Raw genomic sequence first — 18,657 nt, 5'->3', positions numbered from 1 at the left:
CCATATGTGTAGATTTCTCATCTGGCTAATACATTTAGTTGAAAAAAAAATCTGCGTGTAAGTAGACCCACACCTGTGTTGTTCAAGGGTCAGCTCTATGTAGGAGATATGGAAGCTGTATTTTAATCCAAGTTTTAAAAGTAGAGGACGAAGATAAGGCTTTTATTTAAATATATTACTTAATATTTTACAATCTTACACAGGGTTTTTTAAAGTAGTCAGCATAGGTGATAATTTTTCAAATTTCCTGATAAGAAAACAATTCAAAGTGTCACATGGATTTTAAGAAATTTGGTGTCAGGACTCTTGGATGAAACTTGTTTGAAAAACTTTAAATTCCCAAATGACAGGCTTTTTTGATATAGTAAAAACTATGGAGAATAATTGGTTATAAAGAATGCTTTTTTTCTTATTTGTATAATATGACAGTAACTAAAGTGACAGTAGTTAAAATTCATGCTTGATTTAATATTATATGGCATTAGATACAGACAGCATGAGCTGCAGACTGTATATTTCTACTTCAGAAAACTAAGTGTTTACCGGGCGTGGTGGCTCACGTCTGTAATCCCAGCACTTTGGGAGGCCCAGGCGGGCGGATCACGAGGTCAGGAGATCGAGACTATCCTGGCTAAAACTGTGAAACCCCGTCTCTACTAACAATACAAAAAAAAAAATCAGCCTGGCGTGGTGGCGGGCAGCTGTAGTCCCAGCTACTCGGGAGGCTGAGGCGGGATAATGGCGTGAACCCGGGAGGCGGAGCTTGCAGTGAGCCGAGATTGTGCCACTGCACTCCAGCCTGGGCCACAGAGCGAGACTCCGTCTCAAAAAAAAAAAAAAGAAAAAGAAAACTAAGTGTTTATGGCAGCAGTGGGGAGACACATACTCTAATGGGATGGCTCATAACAAGCACTTCCCCTTGCTCTAACAATGGGTGAGGGGAGGGTGGGAACTCTCTTGTGCTTTATTCTTGTTACTCTTGAGTACAGGCCTTTTCTCTTTGGTGAACTCTAATTTCAGTAAAGACATGACGTTCATGTAAAGGAATCCGATTTTATTTTTTACTAACAGATTTTGGATACATACATATTTTTGATAATGCAAAAATATAAAAGATGCTCAAGTTTGCCAGTGGTTGAAGCTTTATAGAAGGAAAACAAAATTTTAAGAGGAATTTGATCTTGAAAGTCTGAAAAAGCAAATTAACATTTGATACTATTAATATAAAATATTAATGAGCTTTGAAGTAAGTTCGTGGAAAAGAAGCCATTCTTTGTTTATACTCTATGGGCTTGGTTTTGAAACTGGAGAAGGTATTGTTGCTATCCTCTTTACTGGGTTATGGTGAGAAACATAGTTAAATAACTGACATTTTAGAAATATGTTTTTACCTATTACTTAAATACCTGAATTCATAACTGTCAAATATTAAGGTAGAGATAACCCATTTAATTCAGCTACTTTTTGAGGGTATACAATATAGCTGGGGATGTGTTGATTTAAAAATAGTATTTTCTTCATGGCAAGTGTTGTGCAGTTCATTGGTGATTAGTAATAATAATAAGATTGCTGTTTATCAACTCTGTATATGTTTGCCTCATTTGTGCCTGTTTTTCCTTTTAGAATGTATCTCTTTGTTTAATAAAAGCTTTGAATTGAATCTTATATTTGGAAATAAAGTACTGAAAATTGAGGTATATTTTTCACTAAAGAAAATGTAGATTTCAGATATATCAATTCTCATTTTCCTATAAAATCTGTTCTTGCCTATGTAAAAAGTGACTTTTAACTGTTTAATGAATTTAACTGGCTGGGTCTGGTTGTGGTAGCCTTGTGGAGCAGGGCTACCCCTTAAAGGCTCAGGGTAGCCTCTGGTCGTGGTATCATAATTCCTTATGGCAGATCTTTAATTAGGAAACAGTGATTTTTACACCTGAATTTCTTCGGAAAGAGTGTCTTATGACTGCACATGTTAGGAGAGATGTGTTTGACTGATGTTAAGAGGAAGGGTAATGATTAAATAAGCTTGTCAGCTCTATATGCTTTAGTAAAATTTGTGAGTTTTTACTATTGTACCATTATTAAGCTGACTTTTCTTTATGTAAATGTTTATCATATTTAATCTTTTACATTTGAATATTGGATATCAATATTATGTTCCTTTAGGAGGCCTCCTGAAGTCACTAAATTTTTTCTTTAAGATAAATAACATGATTCTTACTGAAACAGCATTGATCTTGAGAAAGATAGATTGATTTTTCCCATTGAAGATGGGAAATGTGTGTCTGTTAAAAGAACATTATCTTTGTTTTGGTTTAAACAGTCCAGCAATGAAACTTTTCCTTTTAATACTTCATATTGGTATTATTAATAAATGCAAGCACTCTTGTTTTTATACAGAGTACCAAGTATGGTGTCCTTGGAAGAGACAAAGTTATATACTGGACTTGAACATGGTATGTGAATCCTAATCTGAGTAAATCTGTGTGGATTATTTTTGTCAGTAACTCCACAAGGACTAAAATGAAGTATGAAGTAGTGTTTTTGTTTTGTTTTGTTGTGAGACGGAGTCTCACTCTGTTGCCCAGGCTGGAGTGTGGTGATGGGATCTCTGCTCACTGTAACCCCTGCCTCCCAGATTCAAACGATTCTCCTGCTTCAGCCTCCCAAATAGCTAGGATTACAGGCGTGCGCCACCACGCCCAGCTAAGTTTTATATTTTTGGTAGAGACAGAGTTTCACCGTGGTGGCCAGGCTGGTCTCCAGCTCCTGACATCAAGTGATCTACCCACCTCTGCTTCCCAGAGTGCTGGGGGATTACAACCGTGAGCCACTCCGCCCGGCCTAAAATGAAGTAGTTTTGTATTATGATGTTCCTAATCTCTTTTCTGATATATGAAAAGAATATTAATTATACAGCAGTCATTTTTGCCTTTTCTGGAGAAACTGGAAAAATATAAAGAGTAGCCAGTAAGAAATTGGGTCAATCTGTATTTGAATGCTATGTACAGAGGTAGGCTTTTATATATCATAATGCTCATTTATGTTTAAAATTATTCTAGCACTTATATACTTGGTGTAAATAGGAATATTGTAACCCTATATTTGAATAAACTTTACACCTTCCTATCATAGTAAATTAAGTTTTATAATAACATTTTCGTAAAACATTTTATCGTTAGTGTTCTGAATCTAACATTAAATTTAGCACCCTTTCTCACTGCTGGATTAACACCAAAGTTAGTTACATACATTAATTGCTAGGGTGTAATTGCTTGATTTAGGTCACCCACAACTAATTAGAAAATTCCATGTATTTTAATATCTAATTAGTGACTAGAGCCTTTGAAATATTGGCAAAAGTGGTTTTTCTTTCCCTCGCCCCTCCCACCTTCTTGCCCCATGAAGTTTTATAAGCAGATCATTTTATTTTTTATTATTATATATTATTTTTCTTTATCTTGAAGCATGATAGACATCTCATAAGCAGGTCATTGAAGTATAGAGGTTTTAGAAGTTGCTGTAACATGCCTAGCCACTAATCCAACTATGGTAAAGGCAGACCTATTTTTTTCTCCAATACTTTATCCCTTCTTGACCTAACCTGTTGATACAAACTTTAAAAGTCTGAGGAGCATGCAGTGTCTAAAATACCTTCTTTTATTTTTTCAAAATAGATCTGTCTCGAGAGAACCACCGAGAAGCAATTGCTACAGTTATAAGGAAACTTCTTAGTAAGTATATCTGTACATTTAACTTATTTGTACTTTGGAATAAGTATTTTGGAATTTTAATCTATAACGTGCATGTGTTTACTTAACTTTTTTTTTCTAAATGGTGAGAATATTGGGCAGTGATTTTTTTTCTTAATGGATTCTTGACTAATGCCTGAAGATTCTTATAGTAGTTCAAAATATTTTAACCAAAATCCTTTTCCTTCTCCCATTATAGACCATATACTTGATAATTCAGAAGATGATACCAAGTCATTGTTTCTTATTATAAAGGTACAGTTGTCATTTAATAGTTGCATAATGATTAATATGATCAAGCTTGGATTGATGACTTGCAAACACAATTTGAAATTCTTTGACACAGATTATTGGAGACCTTTTACAATTCCAAGGATCTCACAAGCATGAATTTGACTCTCGATGGAAAAGCTTCAACTTAGTAAAGAAATCAATGGAAAATCGGGTCAGTATTTTCACCTAAAAGTCTGCACTAATTTTTTTTAAAGACGTATAATAACTTTCTAATTTGAGTATTATTCAGCATATAGAAAAAGTTTTCCTAAAAGGAAAAATAGTGGATTTAAAAATATGTAAAAGTTAAAAATATCATGGTAGAAATCGAATGGATCCTAGCAAAAAATGTATTTTTCGTATACAGAATCTTCTGCCTGTTTCCATGACAGTCTCTAAACTCTCATTGGGAATTTGGACAATAGCATTGAGGCTACCTTGTAAGAACTTGAAGGAATTTAAAAATAGGAGGAATTATCTATAGGCATGAATTTAAAGCATTACACTTTATGTAGATCTGACAAAAAGTTACCTTGTATTATATTCCTGCTGCAGTAGAAGTCATTGTAAGCTTCTTTGGGACCCTGGAAGAAAGAGTATCAGTGTAAGCCAAGAGATGTTCATGGCAGTATTCTTATGCCAGAAACTTTTACTGAAATTGAGTCTAAAAAGGTTGTATGAGTTCATTGTTTAGACAACAGTTGCTAGATACTTTAGACAGAAGGAATGGCATGTAAAAGGGCAAGGAGATATAAAAACATGGCATGCTTTTAGGGGCCAGGGTCTGTAGGGGGTAAACTAGGTTGCTTATACTTTGTTTTGAGAAAGTGCTGCAGTTTTATATTCAGCAGTAGGAGACTCATCAACTGTTCTTAAGTAGATCTGATTTGAATATTGATTGGAAAAGTCAACCCTCAATTCACTAAACATTAAAAAGCTCTGCCACCCCTGTGAACAGTAAGTACAAAGAGATTGATACTGTAAGCAAGAAAGGAAGTTAAACTATTACACTCCAGGTGAAAAACACAGCGTGAGTCAAGTCACTGGTGTTGAAATGGAAATAACATGTTTTGAAAATGGTAGAATTGGGGGGCTTAATGACTAAGGAGCTGTGGTGTGAAAGAAGAAGAGTCTTTGAGCCTCAACTATCTGCCTTTGGTGACCAGGTGGAAGATTATATGGAGAAAAGCTTAAATGATAACTTTCAGAAATCTAAAAGATATTCTTATTAAATTTTGTAGTAAACATATATGATTACCCTGAAAGGCTATGGCTATTTATAGATTTAAGAGAGTTGAGCAATTGTCTTAGTAGGCTGTTTTCGTCCTTTCAGTATTTAACTGAATAAGAACACAACTCTGCTGCTCTCCCATGCATGGGTCTAATAGTAAACTATCAGAGAAAAACAGGGTGTTGGATGGGCTATGTAAAAGGGGGATATTTCTACTATTAGCCATAAAAATTAATTAAGACAGCATATTTTTATATAAGCCTGATGTCTTTAGAATAAAGGAAATACCACCACCACTCACCAGCCAACCAGGGACCTTTTTGACCACTTATTAAGTATTTAGAGGCATCCATTGTTGAAGTCATTTAGGGAAAATGTTGAAGTATTTGTTGCTACTTTGTTTTCCAGCTCCATGGGAAAAAACAACATATCAGAGCACTGTTGATTGACAGAGTAATGTTACAGCATGAGGTAAATATGTTTTTCAGTTATAGTGACTTTTTAAAATGCCAGTTTTCCAGATGAGTATTTAGTTTTGTTTTCATAATTAAATTTTAGTAAATACTTTGCGATTGTTTTCTTAGCTACGGACACTAACTGTTGAGGGTTGTGAATACAAAAAGATACATCAAGATATGATCAGAGATCTTCTTCGCTTATCTACAAGTTCATATAGTCAGGTAAGGCTTATCCAAACACTGCACTCTCCTGCCCTCCCATTTTATTACATGCAATCTTAATATCCCCCTTTTAAGAAGAGAGTTTAAATAATTTCACCCATAATTGGAATTACTCTCTCAATTATTGGAAATTGTAATTTCCAGTAATTACCTCCAGGAAGTAATAAAACCAGAACCAAAAGCTAGGCTCTCTTAACTCATGTTAGCATAGAAAACAGCTTTCAAATTGCAAATATATTCAAGCTAAGTTTGCTAGTCATTTTTTTGTAATGCTTAATGTTGCTGTTTGTAATTGCTTCTTATTTATTTAAATTTGGAAGACAGTGCTAGTGTGATATTGCTGGCACTTCAATCACATTTTGAAGTCCAGTCTACGAAGGCCACATAATTCCTCCTAGACATTATGCTTGGGTTTTAGGAAGCTGCTACCACATGAATTGTGAGGTCTGTCCTTTAGTGTAGGAACAAGAGATTATCTCCAAGCACAGAGAACTGGAAAAAAGAGATTCATGTGCAACTAATTATTCTATCTTTGTAAAATAATGTAAATTAGCTACAGGTTAAGCAATGGAAACCCAAAATGCTCCAGAATCCAAAACTTTTTGAGCACCAACATGATGCTCAAAGGAAGTGTTTATTGGAGCGTTACAGATTTCAGATTTTTGGATTTGGGATGATCACCCAGGAACTTTATAATCCACATGTTTCAAAATGTGAAAAAAAACCTCAAATCCAAAACATTTCTGGTCCCGAGCATTTTGTTTTACTGTATTTTTATTTTTTGAGACAAGGTCTCTCTCTGTTACCCAGGCTGCAGTGCAGTGGTGTGATCACAGCCCAATGTAGCCTTGAACTCAAGCCTTGAGCTTGAGCTCAAGCGATTATCTCACCTCAGCTTTCTGAATAGCTGGGATTACAGGCGTACACCACCATGAACTCAAGTCTTGAACTCAAGCCTTGTAGCCTTGGGCTTGAGCTCAGCCTCCCAAATAGCTGGGATTACAGGCATGTGCCACCATGCTGGACTAATTTTTTTCATTTTTATTAGATACAAGGTCTCATTGTATTGCCCAGGCTGGCCTCAAACTCCTGGGCTCAAGCAATCTGCCTGCCTGGACCTCCCATGGTGTTGAGATTACAGGTGTGAGCCACCATGCCTGGCCACCTGAGCATTTTAGATAAAGGATACTCAACCTGTAACTAATCTCTAGCTCAGATTCCCTCTAAAGTAATGTTTAAAATAAGTTTGAGGTCAGGTGTGGTGGCTTATGCCTGTAAGCCCAACACTGTGGGTGGGAAGCCAAGGCAGGTGGATCACTTGAGATCAGTTCAAGACCAGCCTGGCAACATGGTGAAACCCCCTCCCTACTAAAAATACAAAAATTAGCCAGGCGTGGTGGCATGTGCCTATAGTCCCAGCTACACGGGAGGCTAAGGCAGGAGAATTGCTTGAACCCTGGGAGGCGGAGGTTGCAGTGAGCCAAGATGGCGCCACTGCACTCCAGCCTGGGTGACAGAGCAGAAAAAAAAAAACAAAACTGGTTATAGTAAAAGCAACACATTATACATATTTCAAACTCTTTTTTTGTTTGTTTGAGATGGAGTCTCACTCTGTCACCCAGGCTGGAGTGCAGTGGCACGATCTCGGTTCACTGCAACCTCCACTGCCTGAGTTCCAGCGATCCTCCTGCCTCAGCCTCCCCAGTAGCTGGGACTACAGGCACGCACCACCATGCCTGGCTAATTTTGTATTTTTAGTAGAGACGGGGTTTCACCATGTTGGCCAGGCTGGTCTCTAACTCCTGACCTCAGGTGGTCCACCTGCCTCAGCCTCCCAAAGTGCTGGGATTACAGGCATGAGCCACTACGCCTGGCGTACTACAACCAGTTATTATCCATTACTATTTAACTAGTTCATAAGTTGTAAATTTATACTGAATATTTTGTTTGGGTCAAAAATACGTGACATTGTACTTAAGGTTTGCCTTAAAAGGGTTAAGTTGTTATGTGTCTGTTTTGGTTTATTTAAGTTCCTCCTGGAAATTCTTTAATTTTCCTCTTGTGGACATAAGAGAAAATGTGGCTCTTCATATCTAGAGTAATTCAGAATAAAAAGTTTAATAGTATGCTGATTACTTTTAGCTATGTTACTGAGCAAATGCATGTTGGTTCAATTCAGTCTCCCCTTTATCAAACATACTTCAGTCAGTGTAACCTAAACCATGGATATGGTCGGTGGTATTGTGCTTTCCTTTTGATATAAATAAAGATAATCATTTACTTCTTTTTTAGGGTATGTGCTTTGAAATATATTTTGTTAATGAGAAAAACATGTAAATTATCATTACTGTTTTTGATAATTTGTTTTAAACTGCTTTGTACTTTACTATTTAATAAAAGTCCTTTGTTAATAATACTTCTTCCAGGTGAGAAATAAGGCTCAGCAAACATTTTTTGCTGCCTTGGGAGCATATAACTTCTGTTGCAGAGATATCATTCCCTTGGTTTTGGAGTTCTTAAGGCCTGATAGACAAGATGTTACACAGCAGCAATTCAAGGTATAGGGTTTTTTTCCTATTTTACTGTAAACATTTTCAAACATACTGAAAAGTTGAAAGAATTCTATGGTAAACATCCGTATCTTCACCACTGAGATTCTATATTTAAGATTTTGCTATATTTGCTTTATCGCATATCTGTTCTTTTTTTATGTATTTCAAAGTAAATTGAAGATATCAGCACGATTCACCTTTAAACAGGTATGATCTTTGTTTCATACCAATATGAGGAGACTCATTATTTAGTTATTTACCTCTGTTTGTGATCAGTATTATGATGAGGAAAATATAAGAAGCAGACTTCCCTGAGGAAAAGAATTGTTTAACTTGAGTGCTAGTGGCCAAGTTGCCTGGCTGGCCTATGGTAGAGAGGGATGAAAGACCAAGAAGTTTAGAGTAGTGTGACCAGTGTGAAGGAAGGGTTTAAGACGGGAAGGAAGAAATATGGTAAGTTTGAGCAGTGGTATGAAAGCTTATGCAATTGGAATAGAGAAGAAAGGAAATGATACAGGATAAGGCAAATACTACATCCTATGGGGATGTAGTAGAGTATAGGTAATATATAATGATTGCTTATACTGTCAGGTAGAACGAAATAGATTGAGAGTGAATTAAGAGTGAGAACAGATAGGACTTGTTGATTGAATATGAGGGGACTAAAAAAAGGAAATGTCAAAATTACTAAGCTTTTGGATCATACAGCTAGTTGTTGGGCACATCAGAGAGAGAGAGAGAGAGTAGAATAGATAATAACATAGTTAATTTGGACTAGTTTAATTTGAAGTGGTTCCAATGAACTAAGAGCACCATCAAGTGGCCAGTTAGACATCTGAGTCTGAAGATACCATTTCCATGTATGTTGATGATAATTGAAATCTGTGGGCATGGATAAGAAAGCCTAGGAGGAGATTAAGAAGAGGACCAAGGGGCATATGTTGAGAAACTCCTTCAGAAGCCAAATAGAAGAGCTGAGTGACACTGGAGAGGTCAGAAAGGTATCAAGAAATCGGGAAGAATCACAGAAGGCAGGGAGAGGTCTTTCTAGAAGGAAGACTCGGTGAGTAGAGTCATTGTTTTTTGGAGATAATGAAGACGAGCCCTAAACATGTTCCATGAAGCTTGTAAGACAGAGGTGTCAATAAACTATAGCCCAGGCTCAGTTGCTTGCTTTTGTAAAAGTAAAAGCTTGCTTTTTTAAAACTTCTGTTGAAACACAGCCATGTTCATTCCTTTATGTATTATGTATGGCTACTTTCTCTACAGTGGCAGCGAAGAGTAGTTGAGACAGAGAGCAAATGGCTTTGCTGTTTACTTTCTGGCCATTTATGGAAAATGTCTGCTGACCCTGGTGCACGTGTATAATTCAAGAGTGTTGTAGGTTTGACTCATTGACTATCCTGTTGTTGACCTTAATGAGAGCAGTTTAAATGGACAAAATTAGAGAGGTCAAGTACAATCAAAACAGAAAAACATCTATTAGATCAACAAAATCGAGGTTATGAGTGACCTTATAGAGAACCTGTAGAGAGGAGTGGAATACAAAGTCAGTAACAAGCTAGATTGGAATCAGGTGAGGTGAATTGGAAATCAAAATGTTTTGATAATAATAACTATGAAAAAGCACTTTAGAAAGGATACCTGCTGTCATCAAAGGATACCTGCTGTCATCAGAATCTTTGTGGTTAATTGGACTTTTATGAGTAATAAATACGCAGTATACTTTAGTTTTTATGTACTTTGTAAATTACTCAGCAACCGGGTGTTAACTACTATTTAATAAATTATTTCAAACACCAAACTTTAGACTCTAAAATTTTAAGAGTGACACATTTTGTGGTTTTTATGATATAGTTGAAGAAAATCAGAATGGAATATATGTTCTTAGAAACATCCTTCCATTTCTTTATTACCTTATTAGTAGCCATTCTTTGAGCAATTTCTTTTTTTCTTTTTGGAGACAGGGTCCTGGTATGTCACCTAAGCTGGAGTACAGTGGCACAAGCACAGCTCATTCTAGCCTCAACCTCTTGTGCTTAAGTGATCCACCTCAGCCTCCTGAGAAGCTGGGACCACAGGTGTATGCCACCATGCCCAGCTAATTTTTGTATTTTTTGTAGAGAAGAGGTTTCACCATGTTGCCCAGGCTCTCAAACTCCTGAGCTCAACCAGTCTGCCTTCTTTGCCTCCCAAAATGCAAGAATTACAGGCGTGAGCCACCTCACCTGTCCCAAACTCTGTATTAAATGAATTAGAGAAAATATTAATGGATGCCACTTAAACGTCAAGTTCAGGTTTCTAAAAAGTAACATGTTGGCCGGGCGCGGTGGCTCACGCTTGTAATCCCAGCACTTTGGGAGGCCGAGGCGGGCGGATCACGAGGTCAGGAGATCGAGACCACGGTGAAAACCCCATCTCTACTAAAAATACAAAAAAATTAGCCGGGCATGGTGGCGGGCGCCTGTAGTCCCAGCTACTCGGAGAAGCTGAGGCAGGAGAATGGCGTGAACCCGGGAGGCGGAGCTTGCAGTGAGCCGAGATTGCGCCACTGCACTCCAGCCTGGGCGACAGAGTGAGACTCCGTCTCAAAAAAAAAAAACAAGTAACATGTTAAATGTGTGAACATATTTTACTACCAATATTAAGCATTTAAGTAATCAATACTCATTTAAAACCAATACGTAGGTGCGTTGGCTACAACTACATGATGCCTCTTATTTCCCATGTAAACATATATTTTTTTTTTTTCTGCAGGGTGCCTTGTACTGTCTCCTTGGAAATCACAGTGGTGTGTGCTTGGCAAACCTTCATGATTGGGACTGTATTATACAGACTTGGCCAGCGATTGTTTCTTCAGGGCTTAGCCAAGCAATGTCCCTGGAAAAGCCATCAATAGTGAGACTGTTTGATGATCTTGCAGAAAAGATTCACAGGCAGTATGAAACAATTGGCTTGGACTTCACAGTAAGCAATATCATTCTTTCATTCAAGTTTTAGTGGAAATCCTGTCTTGTTAAAATGCCCTTTATTTTTCATGCCCTTTTTCCAGTAATAATATTCTTGGCATTTGAGTCCAGTGTTTTTTTAAAAAAGCACTTGTTACCTGTTTGCTTTTTGTACTTTCATTGATTATTACTGTAGATAACAGGGTGGAGTAGCAAGTTGGAGTGTGGTAGGGAGACAGCCAGGGCTCCACAAAGGTTTATTGATTTGTTGTATTTACCCTTATTTTGTGTGTGCCCACAGCTTCATTTTTCAAAGAGTTAATTATATTTTACGAGGTTTACCATGCTAGCCAAAGTCGCAAAAGATCGACTACTGGGTTCGTAATTTATAGTGAAGAAAACTAAAATTGAATGTTTTGACAAATGAAAGACTAAAGAATATAACTTTCAGTGGTGCTCAGGTTGAGAGTTATAGCAGATTTTCTAGGAACTTACAAATCTGTATTTATACTCCCTCAGAACATGGGGGTGAGTAAAAGAAGGGTGAGCACAGCAGAATCCCCCTCTTCCCTGAAGTGACTATGGTTGACATCTCTCCCCTGTTTTAAAAACCACTGTTCTAAATGTATTCCTTTTAAATCAAACATAGGCTTGCTATTTGCGACTGTCATTAGATTATACTTTACTTTTTAGAAAAAAAATTTTAATTGAGATGTAATTCACATATCATAAATATCACCCTTTTAATATGGACATGTTATATGCACGGTAGAATAGTCACAGGGCTGTGTGACCACTCGAATTCCAGAACATTTTCCTTTTTCTTTGTTTCTCATTCTCATTCTGTCTCATTCTGTCCCCCAAGGCTAGAGTGCAGTGGCATAATCATCCCCTGCTTCAGCCTTCCTAGTAAGTAGGACGATAGGTGTGCACCACTACACCCAGCTAATTTAAATTTTTTTTTTTTTTTTAGAGAGACAGGGTTCTTGCTGTGTTCCCAGGGCTGGTCTCAAACTCCTGGCCTCAAGCAGTCCACTCACCTTGACCTCCCAAAGTGCTAGGATTACAGAGATGAGCCACCATGTCTGGCCTCCACAATATTTTCATCACCCCAAAAGAAAACAAGTACCTAATAGCAGTCGCTTCCCATTCTTCGATACCCTAAACCCCTGGAAACCACTTTCTCTCTCAGTAAATTTGCCCATTATTAGATATTTCATATAAATGGAATCATAAAATATGTGGACTTTTGTGTCTGGCCTTTTTCACTTAGCATAACATTTTCAAGGTTCGTTCAGGTAGTTTGCATCAGAACTTCATTTTTTTTCCTGCTTTTTTCTTTTTAACAAGATTCCAAAGTCATGTGTTGAAATAGCGGAATTACTTCAACAATCAAAAAACCCCTCTATCAACCAGATATTGCTTAGCCCAGAAAAAATTAAGGAAGGAATTAAACGTCAACAAGAAAAGAATGCCGATGCCCTAAGGTAATTGATGAATGGTGTACTTCAATAGATGACATTATAGATAGTAAGTTTTGGCTTTTTTTTGAGACAGAGTCTTGCTCTGTTGCCCAGGCTGGAGTACAGTGAGATGATCATGGCTCACTGCAACCTCCACCTCCTGGGTTTAAGCTATTCTCAAGCGTCAGCCTCCCGAGTAGCTGAGATTACAGGCATGCACCACCACACCCAGCTAATTTTTGTATTTTTAGTGGAGACAGCGTTTCACCACATTGGCCAGGCTGGTCTCGAACTCCTGGCCTCAAGTGATCTGCCCACCTCGGCCTCCCAAAGTGCTGGGATTACAGGCAAGAGCCACTGCACCTGGCCAATAGTAAGTTTTTAACATCTCTAAAGTATAGATGTGTACCATAACTGCTTAATATGTTTACACATTGACTTCTGAAAAAAATACAAAAAAGTTGAGAGATAATTACTGCACAGATTACTATTTTTCCTTTTTAAGCTATGGAGGTATAAAACACCATCTGAAAAATAAGGCCGAGCACGGTGGCTTATGCCTGTTATCCCAGCACTTTGGGAGGCTGAGGTGGGAAGATCGCTTGAGCTAAGGAGTTTGAGATCAGCCTGGGCAACATGGTGAAACCCTGTCTATACAAAAAATACAAAAATTAGCCAGGCATGGTGGCATGCGCCTACAGTCCCAGCTACTCGGGAGGCTAAGGTGGGAGGATCGCTTGAACCTGGGAGGCAGAGGTTACAGTGAGCAGAGATCGTGCCACTGCACTTCAGCCTGGGTAACAGAGCAAGACCCTGTCTCACATAAACAAAACCAAAAGTTATTTCACTGTCTTTTTTCTAGTGAATTATCTTTTTTTCTTTTTTTTTTTTTTAAGGTAGTAATATTTCAGAAACTACATAACTGGTACACATCAGTCATTAATTCCTAAATTCAAGTTTAGCAGATGTATCATTTTATAGTTCTTATAATAGTAATGACTTATTGGTCAAATTTGGTATCAGGATTTTAATAAACTGTTTTTGGATTCTTGGTACCAAAGCACTTAAATGCTTCAGTGATAACACTCAAGCAAGAGTCTTCCTAACTTGATTTTGTCTTTGCCTTATAATTAGTATATGAATATGCCTCTTTGTTGTTTTCTAAAATGTCTATGAATAATAAACTCTTATGGCCTACCTAATATATTTCAGATACCTGGTGTATCCTGTGTGTGTGTGTGTGTGTGTGTGTGTGTGTGTGTGTGTGTGTGTGTACACCACTCCCAGTTAACTGATTACTACTTACAGAGTTACTTGTGCATGTCCATTCAGGAAAAGTTGAGTTCACTCTTCCTAGCCTTTCATGAGCTTTTGCCAGCATCTCTGTTCACCTGTCTACTTTCATTCTGGCTTGCTTCTCATCAGGCCCTTTATAGTCAGGTGGTGGGAAGTAAGTGGGGAAGGAGGGTGAATTTGGCTAGAATTTGAATTTCTATTATATTTTTGATGTCCATTTTAGTATTATAGTAAAATAATACCTCACCTGATTTTTTTTTTAAAGGAACTATGAAAATTTGGTAGACACCTTGCTAGATGGTGTGGAGCAAAGAAACCTGTAAGTGCAAAAGATTTTTGTAATTCCCACAGCATTTGTCTTAAATACTATAGGAGTTTTCTACGTGGAAGGCTACGAATGACTATGTCACAAAAAGTTATATTCTGGTTTGTGTATTTGGAAGCAGATTAAGAGGAAAAGAGATGGAGGGAAAGTCTGGGATTAATGATAGGAGCAGTGTTCTTCAGTAGACCTAAATTCTTGAGAAATTTAAAATTATAAGGTGTTTCACATACAGTTTTTTTTTTTTTTTTTCAAGTGGTTTTGTGTGTGATATGCTTTGTCATTTTTCCTCCTTTTAAGGCCTTGGAAATTTGAACATATAGGCATTGGGCTTCTGTCTCTACTGCTGAGAGATGACCGAGTGTTGCCTCTTCGTGCCATACGGTTTTTTGTTGAGAATCTCAACCATGATGCAATTGTAGTTCGAAAGGTACCTACCTTGTTTTAGCTACAGTCTTGGGTTTGAGAGTATGTACGTGACCTGAAGTCTTTAAATTCTTCACAAGCAATACACGCTTGGTTAATAAATATCTTGAAGTATATTGATTTGAAATCTCCCCCTGTTGATTCAGAGATGATAATGATTCATCCAACAAATGAACATGTTTAGGCACTCTGTTTAAACACTGGGGATATAGCAGGAAATAAGTTTATAGGCTAATGGGAAAGATTTAACAATTAGAAAACTAGGTGTACAGTGTTTCAGGAGGGGCAAGAAACCCGAGGGTACAGCTTTTTACTCTCCAAGTGTTAGAGGTGAGGTGGGGAATGGGGAGATGGCCTAAGCTGAAGCATTGGAGAAAGACCTTTAAAAATACCCTGAGGCTGGGCAGGGCTTGGTGGCTCACGCCTGTAATCCCAGCACTTTGGGAGGCTGAGGCAGGTGGATCACCTGAGGTCAGGAGTTCAAGACCAGCCTGACCATCATGGAGAAACCCTCGCTACTAAAAGTACAAAATTAGCTGGGCATGGTGGCACACGCCTGTAATCCCAGCTACTCGGGAGGCTGAGGCAGTAGAATCGCTTGAACCCGGGAGGGGGAGGTTACAGTGAGCTGAGATTGTGCCATTGCACTCCAGCCTGGGCAACAAGAGTGAAAACTCCGTCTAAAAAAAAAAAAAAATACCCTGAGGCTAAGATTTGAAGAATGAGCAGGTATTGGTTTAACAAAGAAAGGGTCAAAGTTTTCTAGAAAGAGAGACTAGCATGGGTCAAGACTGTAGAGGAAGAACTGCCTATGATTCATTCTAAGTCAGATTTCGCACTCACATGGATGTACTGCCAGATGTCAATAGGTGAGGTTTTTTTTGTTTTTGTTTTTGTGTTTTTTTTTTTTTTTTTTTTGAGACGGAGTCTTTCTCTGTCCCCCAGGCTGGAGTGCAGTGGCGCGATCTCGGCTCACCGCAACCTCCACCTCCTGGATTCACACCATTCTCCTGCCTCAGCCTCCTGAGTAGCTGGGACTACAGGCGCCCACCAACACGCCTGGCTAATTTTTTGTATTTTTAGTAGAGACGGGGTTTCACCGTGTTAGCCAGGTTGGTCTCGATCTCCTGACCTCGTGATCCGCCCGCCTCGGCCTCCCAAAGTGCTGGGATTACAGGCTTGAGCCACCGTGCCTGGCCTCGGTGAGGTGTTTTTTTTAAAGAAACAGAATCCACTTCTGCTTTGAGTAAAGCAGGCAACCAGTTAAGTGATTTAAACTTTTTTTTGTGAATGTGTACCTTTTTTCTTTTCTAGATGGCTATCTCAGCTGTTGCTGGTATCCTTAAACAGCTAAAAAGAACCCACAAAAAGCTGACCGTTAACCCCTGTGAAATCAGTGAGTACTACCAGAAATAATTAATAGTGCTTTCCAATAAAACTCAGAAAATTTTCTTGACATGTACCAATTCTAGTTCTTGACCTCAAATATTGTTCTATGGATATTAACACAAAATATAAATAACATGAAGGAAACAGTTGACTTAGTAAAAGCTAGTGATAACTCTTTACAAAAATAGATTGACTCCTTCTGCCTTCATAGTTATCTCACCCACTAAGCAATTATACTAATTATTTTATCAACTGTATTTCAAAGACTTAAATTGCTGTTATTAATTTGTTAAAAGTTTCTCTTTGGGTGGTGGGATTAGGGACAAGGTGAATTTTCTTCCTCATACCTTATTGTATTACCACAATTTTTTTTTTTTTTTTGAGACGGAGTCTCACTGTCGCCCAGGCTGGAGTGCAGTGGCGCCATCTCGGCTCACGTATTACCACAATTTTTCAGAAGGAAAAAACATTTTTTTCTGGTCTCCAATCCGGGATTAAAACATTGCATTTAAATTGTATGGTATCTTTAGTTTCCTTTAATGCAGTGTTTAATCCTGGATTGGATTATAGTCCGGAAGAAAATGTTTTAATTTTTTTCATATAAAGTACATTCACTGGGACAACTGTCAAAATTTGAGTAAAGTCTGTTGATGAAATAATTTTACTGTATTAATGTAAACTTTTTTGAGAATTGTATTTTGATTATTTGAGATAATGTCTACAGTTTATACTCATAGTTTAGATAAGCAAGTATGTGTGGAGAGAGAGAGAATATCAAAGTATGCGTGGTAAAATGTCAAAATTTGGGTGTCTCAGTAAAAGATGTGGGAATTTTTTGAGCTCTGTAAGTCTGAAATTATTATTTCAAATCTAAATAGTTTAAACAAAATTAATCCTTTTAATTTTGGTAAAAGGAATGAAGTATGTTTCATACTTGATCTCTCCCCCAAAATAACTGATTCAACACAATTTAGTAGATAATCCCATCTTCTCTGTTTTGAAATGTGCCCCCAGTTGCTCATATATATGTTATCTTAATGTTATTTTAATAGTGTCGTTTTGTGAAGACAAAGTTACACTGGTACTGTTGATTGAAATTTGATAATAACTGTTGGGCGAATATTTTTAAATTCATCCAATGTGATTGTCTTTTCCTTAGGTGGATGTCCTAAACCCACCCAAATTATTGCTGGTGATAGGCCTGATAATCACTGGTTGCATTATGATAGCAAAACTATACCAAGAACTAAAAAAGAATGGGAGTCAAGTTGCTTTGTGGAAAAAACTCACTGGGGATACTACACCTGGCCAAAGTAAGTAACTTACTGTGCAGCTTATCATTAAATGCCTTTGATATAACTGTTTTATCATATTTTGGTTTCTGGGGAGGTTCAGAGGCACTTGAAGGTTCTTTTGTCTTTCCCCTTCCCTAGTCCTCTCTTTCTTTTGCTCCTGCCAATGCTATGCCTCATTCCTGCCTCTTTCCTTGTACAAAAACCCTTAGCCTTTCTGAATCGCATGGTTATTTGGCTAAGGAGGTTATTAATAGCTGCTCTAAATTATATTCCTACCTATTAATAATACACATGCCTAAACCAGCCCAGAGAAATACATATTTTTCTCTCCTTATTAACTCCATTTGTCATTAGGACACAGTGATCTGACAGATTTTTAAGGCCTAGACTGTTACTGCTGTACTCATCTCCCCAAACTTAGCATCTAGTTAGAGTTCATTAAAAGTGCCTTCTAATGCTTTCTATCCATGAAGCTCTAATATTTTTTTCTATGCGTATGATAAATATGAACTCTTACTATATAGGAATATGGTTGTTTATGCTGGTGTGGAAGAGCAGCCTAAGCTTGGCAGAAGCAGGGAGGATATGACAGAGGTAAGCATTCCATTTCACCATGGTTCAAATGCATCTTATTTTGGGCCACTGATTTATCTCAACTTCACTTCAGTTCTTCTTTTTCTTTTTTTTTCTTAATACAATTTGTGTTTTTCAGTATAGCACTGCATAAATATTGGTGACGATGTAATCCATTCTCCCCAACCCCTTTATACTACTGCCAGTTGACATAGATGTTGATGTATCTAAGACTGAGTTACTATCCCATTCACCACTCCCTTGGCTGCTGCTTTATGTAGTTTGCTCCTCATTTCTTGTATCAGTTCCGATACAAGCGTTTTGAAGGAAAAGTTAATGACTGATTTTTAGTTTTCTATTGCATATAAATTATGGGTACTCCGTAAATACATGTTGGTAGATTTCAGTTAAAACTCCTTGAACTTCATTTAATTTACTTCACTTTGAAAGTTGACTT

The 18,657-nt window shown here is 37.6% G+C and overlaps 1 protein-coding gene across 3 annotated transcripts in view; it reads left to right on the top strand.

The window, feature by feature from the left end:
* Positions 1-18,657, top strand: part of PSME4 (proteasome activator subunit 4) — a 114,388-nt gene that overhangs the window by 61,273 nt on the left and 34,458 nt on the right. For all 3 annotated transcript variants that reach the window (XR_004033313.1, XM_030827575.1, XM_030827576.1), the window contains 14 exons: positions 2,401-2,456; positions 3,678-3,734; positions 3,952-4,007; positions 4,099-4,197; positions 5,665-5,727; positions 5,841-5,936; positions 8,363-8,494; positions 11,246-11,455; positions 12,787-12,923; positions 14,461-14,514; positions 14,818-14,947; positions 16,258-16,339; positions 17,492-17,645; positions 18,152-18,221. Coding sequence is in view for 2 of the 3 variants with exons in the window: in XM_030827575.1 (XP_030683435.1) it covers positions 2,401-2,456; positions 3,678-3,734; positions 3,952-4,007; positions 4,099-4,197; positions 5,665-5,727; positions 5,841-5,936; positions 8,363-8,494; positions 11,246-11,455; positions 12,787-12,923; positions 14,461-14,514; positions 14,818-14,947; positions 16,258-16,339; positions 17,492-17,645; positions 18,152-18,221 (1,396 nt within the window). In the remaining variant the exon portion in view is untranslated. The remainder of the gene's footprint in view (positions 1-2,400; positions 2,457-3,677; positions 3,735-3,951; positions 4,008-4,098; positions 4,198-5,664; positions 5,728-5,840; positions 5,937-8,362; positions 8,495-11,245; positions 11,456-12,786; positions 12,924-14,460; positions 14,515-14,817; positions 14,948-16,257; positions 16,340-17,491; positions 17,646-18,151; positions 18,222-18,657) is intronic.

Source organism: Nomascus leucogenys, chromosome 14 (genome assembly GCF_006542625.1).
Source record: "Nomascus leucogenys isolate Asia chromosome 14, Asia_NLE_v1, whole genome shotgun sequence".
Lineage (NCBI taxonomy): Eukaryota > Metazoa > Chordata > Mammalia > Primates > Hylobatidae > Nomascus > Nomascus leucogenys.
Note: the sequence above shows the minus strand (reverse complement) of the source record. Positions and strands in the feature narration are given on the sequence as shown.